General features: G+C 38.5%; 1 protein-coding gene across 5 annotated transcripts in view; it reads right to left on the bottom strand.

Moving 5' to 3' along the window:
* The window catches only part of rnf216 (ring finger protein 216), a 25278-nt gene extending 22605 nt beyond the window's left edge, over positions 1-2673 (bottom strand). The window contains exons 1-5 of one of the 5 annotated variants that reach the window (XM_060896876.1): positions 2122-2386; positions 1729-1903; positions 852-988; positions 378-669; positions 46-275 (exon numbers count right to left, since the gene is read on the bottom strand). In XM_060896876.1, the coding sequence (XP_060752859.1) occupies positions 46-275; positions 378-669; positions 852-988; positions 1729-1795 (726 nt within the window). In that variant the 5' untranslated portion in view covers positions 1796-1903; positions 2122-2386. Of the gene's footprint in view, positions 1-45; positions 670-851; positions 989-1728; positions 1904-2121; positions 2387-2442; positions 2466-2486; positions 2511-2559 lie in introns of those variants that run through there. The other 4 variants (XM_060896873.1, XM_060896874.1, XM_060896875.1 and 1 more) reach the window with 4 other exon arrangements.
* Between the last annotated feature and the right edge of the window lie 3870 nt (positions 2674-6543).

Here is a 6543-nt window from a genome sequence, read left to right as displayed (position 1 = left end):
TAACATAATTTTTACACAAAACAGAACGGTTACTGGCCGGCTCACCACTCGTGTGACGAGCACTTTCAGACTGTCCTGCTGAGCTGTTTGAGGATCTGGAGCTGGAGGCTCGGCGGCTGTGGAGGGACCCGGTCTCTCTTCAGCTAACACCGGTAAGCATGCAGGGAAGAGCGGGGGAATGTGCTGCTGCTGATCCTGCTGCTGTTCCACAGGCTCCTGCGCTGCGTGCGAGGGTTGAGGCATGTCCGTCTGTCGTTCCTGAGGGAAAAGTGGGACTACAGCCCCGGCGTACCTTTCAGTTCTGTGTGGACTCACCACTGCCACTTTTACACCCAGTAACTCTGTGTTCACAGGGGTAAAAAGAGCCGTGCTCTGACCTGCCTGTTTAGCGCTAGGAGAAGGATCGCTAAACTGGGGCGGCGTGCCATTAGTGGAAAGGTGAGGTCTGAGCAAAATAACATCTTTAGATGTGGACGGTACAGCGTTCCGGTCCGTAGTGAAGACACCAATGGCTTGATTTCCTGATGCAGGCTGAGCGGGAGCTACAGAAGTGTGGGAAAAGTGCGAGTCCATGGGGTTTGGGCCTGGCACGCAAGGCTGGCTTTGGGACGTGCTGCCACCCCATTGAGCAGCAGGTCTGATCAGAATGCGGCGAGGCAGCAACGGTGCCTTAAGAAAACAAAACACAACACTGACTTAGTACACAATAAACAATGTAAACACACGGCAAAGGATATAATGAGTTCAACAGCCTCTATTATTATTTAACAAGTACTAAAACTTTTACTAAAACAAGAAATTAAAACTTCAGCTTTCTCTTAGGGAAGTTTGAACAAAAAGTTTTTTGCTACCTCTAAAATGCTAACATCGTCGTCATAATCGTCATCTTCATCTTTGACCACCACAGGAACGTTTGGTTTAAATGTGGCCGGCTCGTCATCAGAATCGTCAGATATAGTTATGCAGGTCCTCCTTCTTGGTGTGTTATCTAAGCAAGACAAAAAAAGACGTGATCTCTCACCATTCAAGTGAAAGCTGGAACAAAAGATCATCACGTAACGTCAGAATAGAAGATGAGTTTTGTACATCGGGTTCATTTTAGAAGGAAGGTGTCTATCACTGTGCTCTAGAAGTTATCATCATTACGTTACATTATTTGTTTGTTATTCAATGGTAGATAACACACACGATCTATCAGCAGCCATTAATGTATCTACATTAGACAGCCAAAAGTTTGTGCAACACATCGTATAAACCTGTTCCAGCATGACAATGCCCCTGTGCATAAAGCACAGAGCTCCATGAAGTAGATTGGAGTGTAAGATCTCGAGTGTATCTTAGAGTCTAGTATACGTACATAAGTGCTTAAATCTCTAACATTGGATACATTAATGCTGGCTCACTAGGTTACATACTTAAGATACCATGAGTTTAAAACATTGTTCAAAGTTACAATGAAAAAAGTGTCAAAGGTTGTGTTTTTTAGTACAAGTCTGTACGTCAGATGTTTTTGATCACGGGGCAATTAATCGTCTCTCTCTGTGACATTAAGGTTCTCAGTTCAATCTGTGACATTAAGGTTCTCAGTATCAACGGTGTACTACACGAACCTACTCCATCACCACTTTACCGTCTGCCTCACAACTAACTAGATTACAGCGAAGGTATGAACTTACAGAACAGTTAAAGGATGTGATTATCACTCAGAAACCGGAAGCAGACACTAACCTTGGCTGCGGCGTACGCTGAAGCTGCCCAGATGTATGACTTCATCATCACTGGTGTTGTCAGCCATGGTAAGACCACCAGCCAGACTTCCTGAGTCTCCGACCCTCTCGCGCTCTGCTGCACACTATCACCCATGCACACACACACTGGGCCCTGAAATCAGAGGGTCATCACCCTGTAGACACACACACACACACACACACACACACACACACACTAATATTTACTGTGATCAACAACTCTTCTATTAAACCTAACAAGTCAGAAAAAAGACTTTCTGAAAATTCTGATCTAAGACTCAAACCATTCTTAGATCAGAATTAATTCTCAGAAATTCCCACTTAATAGATGAAATCTTTCTTCTGACTTTTCAAGCAAAGCAAGATACTCGACCTGGCCTTCATTTCCAGTTACGGTCTCGTTACCATCGAGTTAGTTATTTAGTTAAAACTAAACTAACCCACATGTAAACAACCGCAGAAGTTAGTCGTTAGCACGGAACGGATGACAAAGTGTTACATTACACCATCCTTCATCTCCTGGGAGGAAAAAAATAAAAATAATAACAAACACAAGAAGCGTAATGAGATAAAACACAAAACACAGAGTTAGCTCGAACTTAGCAAACGTTATTAGCGTGTTAGCACACAGACTTACTAGCAAGCTAACACGTTAGCCTCTAAGCCCAAACAACAACAACATATAATTATACACAATAACAGAACGTTACGATCGACATCATCACTATGGCAACTGACCAGTGGTGTTAATGATCGTTACGAGCGGATTGTTTTTGTCTGGAAAAAAAATAAATAAAAAAATCACAACTACCTCTTTTGAGCTTTGGAGCCGGATGTGGAAACAAACGGCCAAAACAAGCCAAAGTACGTCACACGTCCGAGACGACGCTGTGACGCGGGAGGTGCATACTGGGAAATGTAGTTGTTGTTAGTGATGGGCACGTGTAGGCAGTGCAGTGATCTGTAGATGTCGCTGTGCTTCTTGAATCAGGAAAAACAACTGATAATAACTGACAAATTACATAACACAGTTATAACTTCAGATACCTGTCCTGATCTCAGGTGTTTCATGTCAAATTACATTAACACAGTTATAACTTCAGATACCTGTCCTGATCTCAGGTGTTTCATGTCAAATTACATTAACACAGTTATAACTTCAGATACCTGTCCTGATCTAAGGTGTTTTGTGTCAAATTACATTAATAGTGTTATAACTTCAGATACCTGTCCTGATCTAAGGTGTTTCATGTCAAATTACATTAACACAGTTATAACTTCAGATACCTGTCCTGATCTCAGGTGTTTCATGTCAAATTACATTAACACAGTTATAACTTCAGATACCTGTCCTGATCTCAGGTGTTTCATGTCAAATTACATTAACACAGTTATAACTTCAGATACCTGTCCTGATCTCAGGTGTTTCATGTCAAATTACATTAATAGTGTTATAACTTCAGATACCTGTCCTGATCTCAGGTGTTTCATGTCAAATTACATTAACACAGGTATAACTTCAGATACCTGTCCTGATCTCAGGTGTTTCATGTCAAATTACATTAACACAGTTATAACTTCAGATACCTGTCCTGATCTCAGGTGTTTCATGTCAAATTACATTAACACAGTTATAACTTCAGATACCTGTCCTGATCTAAGGTGTTTTGTGTCAAATTACATTAATAGTGTTATAACTTCAGATACCTGTCCTGATCTAAGGTGTTTCATGTCAAATTACATTAACACAGGTATAACTTCAGATACCTGTCCTGATCTCAGGTGTTTCATGTCAAATTACATTAACACAGTTATAACTTCAGATACCTGTCCTGATCTCAGGTGTTTCGTGTCAAATTACATTAACACAGTTATAACTTCAGATACCTGTCCTGATCTCAGGTGTTTCATGTCAAATTACATTAACACAGTTATAACTTCAGATACCTGTCCTGATCTAAGGTGTTTTGTGTCAAATTACATTAATAGTGTTATAACTTCAGATACCTGTCCTGATCTAAGGTGTTTCATGTCAAATTACATTAACACAGTTATAACTTCAGATACCTGTCCTGATCTCAGGTGTTTCATGTCAAATTACATTAACACAGTTATAACTTCAGATACCTGTCCTGATCTCAGGTGTTTCATGTCAAATTACATTAACACAGTTATAACTTCAGATACCTGTCCTGATCTCAGGTGTTTCATGTCAAATTACATTAATAGTGTTATAACTTCAGATACCTGTCCTGATCTCAGGTGTTTCATGTCAAATTACATTAACACAGTTATAACTTCAGATGCCTGTCCTGATCTCAGGTGTTTCATGTCAAATTACATTAACACAGGTATAACTTCAGATACCTGTCCTGATCTCAGGTGTTTCATGTCAAATTACATTAACACAGTTATAACTTCAGATACCTGTCCTGATCTCAGGTGTTTCATGTCAAATTACATTAACACAGTTATAACTTCAGATACCTGTCCTGATCTCAGGTGTTTCATGTCAAATTACATTAACACAGTTATAACTTCAGATACCTGTCCTGATCTAAGGTGTTTTGTGTCAAATTACATTAATAGTGTTATAACTTCAGATACCTGTCCTGATCTCAGGTGTTTCATGTCAAATTACATTAACACAGTTATAACTTCAGATACCTGTCCTGATCTCAGGTGTTTCATGTCAAATTACATTAACACAGTTATAACTTCAGATACCTGTCCTGATCTCAGGTGTTTTGTGTCAAATTACATTAATAGTGTTATAACTTCAGATACCTGTCCTGATCTCAGGTGTTTCATGTCAAATTACATTAACACAGTTATAACTTCAGATACCTGTCCTGATCTCAGGTGTTTTGTGTCAAATTACATTAATAGTGTTATAACTTCAGATACCTGTCCTGATCTCAGGTGTTTCATGTCAAATTACATTAACAGTTATAACTTCAGATACCTGTCCTGATCTCAGGTGTTTCATATCAAATTACATTAACACAGTTATAACTTCAGATACCTGTCCTAATCTCAGGTGTTTCATATCAAATTACATTAACACAGTTATAACTTCAGATACCTGTCCTGATCGTTTCATGTTCACAATATACTATTCAGTTATGGTATGCCCATTTCACTTCAATAAGCTTACTGACTTCACAGCAATTATATAATGAGTTCTATCACACAAGACAAATCAGCAGTTTAAACTCAGATTTTATTTATTTTCGTACTATTCCACAGCCCACTGCTTGTAAAGAAAGCCCTTGCAATTATTCATAGTTTCATACTAAATTTAATTTACACAAAAAGAACATAAGATGTTGCATTATGTTTGAAGGACTGGTTGCTTCAGGGCTTACAGGATCTTCTGATGTCCCAAACCATCACTTTTCTGAAGAGTGGAATGTCACACTACAGAGAAAGAGACAGATGAATCAGGAGCATAATAAAATGTTTGAGGATTATAATGTGTGAACAGGAGCACTGTTGTACCTGTCTGAATGTGAATGGCTTTCCTTGAGAAAGGAAGTCTGCATATTTACAGACAAAAACACCACAGTCATTGCCATTCAACTGTTTAGGAATTGCCTAGACACAATAGCAGAACATTTAGTCTTAAAATGACACTTAATTCAGAGAAGACCCATATAATTCATTATATGGTGTCATACAAAAGTTTTCATTCGGCCAATGGTCCATCTAGAAGCCTCCAAGATGCATCCGTTCTTGACCCTGTGCTCCTTTGTGAGGTACTTTCTGTTAAATAAAACTGAAGATGCATATCCAGATATTCAAAGATGAATGATCAAGGAACAGAATAACAGTTCAATTCAAGTTTATTTGTATAGCGCTTTTTACAATTGACATTGTCTCAAAGCAGCTTTACAGAACACAAACATAGAATAAAGGTTAATATAACAGCAAAAATAAGGAGACACTCACAACAGCATGACAGATATCATCATGTCTCTGAGTCATTGAGTCATAGCACTGTATGGTCTGGGATTTAAAATCAATTACCTGGTGTTTAGAAGCAATATAGGCAAGTTAAAGACAAACTGAAAATCAAAAATATTGTTTTACACTTTTCAAAAACAAAAATATTAAAACAATGCATCCCAACTTTTATATGACTTCCAGCCAAAGCCCAGTGCATACCTAGGTGCAAACGAACAAAAACAAGATCAAAGACGAAGAGGTCCTGAGTTTTTGTCCAGTTCTTCACTGCTGCATGGCCTTCACCACTCTGAAGCTTTGGGTAGAAAAAAGTGCTGTAAGAGAAGACTTTAAGGCTCCCAGCTGATCACTGTTTCTCTTCATTAGCAAGGACAAATAGAAGTTGATAACCTTGAAAAGAGAAGAGGGGGAAAATACTCATTAAGAATGCATGACATTGGTGACATCCAGCATTAGTGTTTTATGATCAACAATTGTCTGATTACTTGATACTATTAGCATCGAATTGGTTGTTAAATTTGTGTCAATACCCAGCCCTAATGTACAGTGCAGAATCAATTTATTCTTTTTGTTACAAATTTTGATAAAATATTGAGGACAACCCTTTATTCCCCCCATTTTCTTTACAAAAATGTAGTGATGCATTATTCCCAATAAACCAAGGCATATCAAGTAAATAGTAAATTTATTGATTAATATTTCTAACTTTTACCTTGTCATTAAGCCAGCAACCCTCCTTCAGTGTGATCACTAAAAGGGATGAGCGAGTACAGCATTATCTGTATCTGTAAACCATATGAATTATCTGTATCTGTATCTGTACTCGGAG

Source organism: Tachysurus vachellii, chromosome 21, assembly GCF_030014155.1.
Source record: "Tachysurus vachellii isolate PV-2020 chromosome 21, HZAU_Pvac_v1, whole genome shotgun sequence".
Lineage (NCBI taxonomy): Eukaryota > Metazoa > Chordata > Actinopteri > Siluriformes > Bagridae > Tachysurus > Tachysurus vachellii.
Note: the sequence above shows the minus strand (reverse complement) of the source record. Positions and strands in the feature narration are given on the sequence as shown.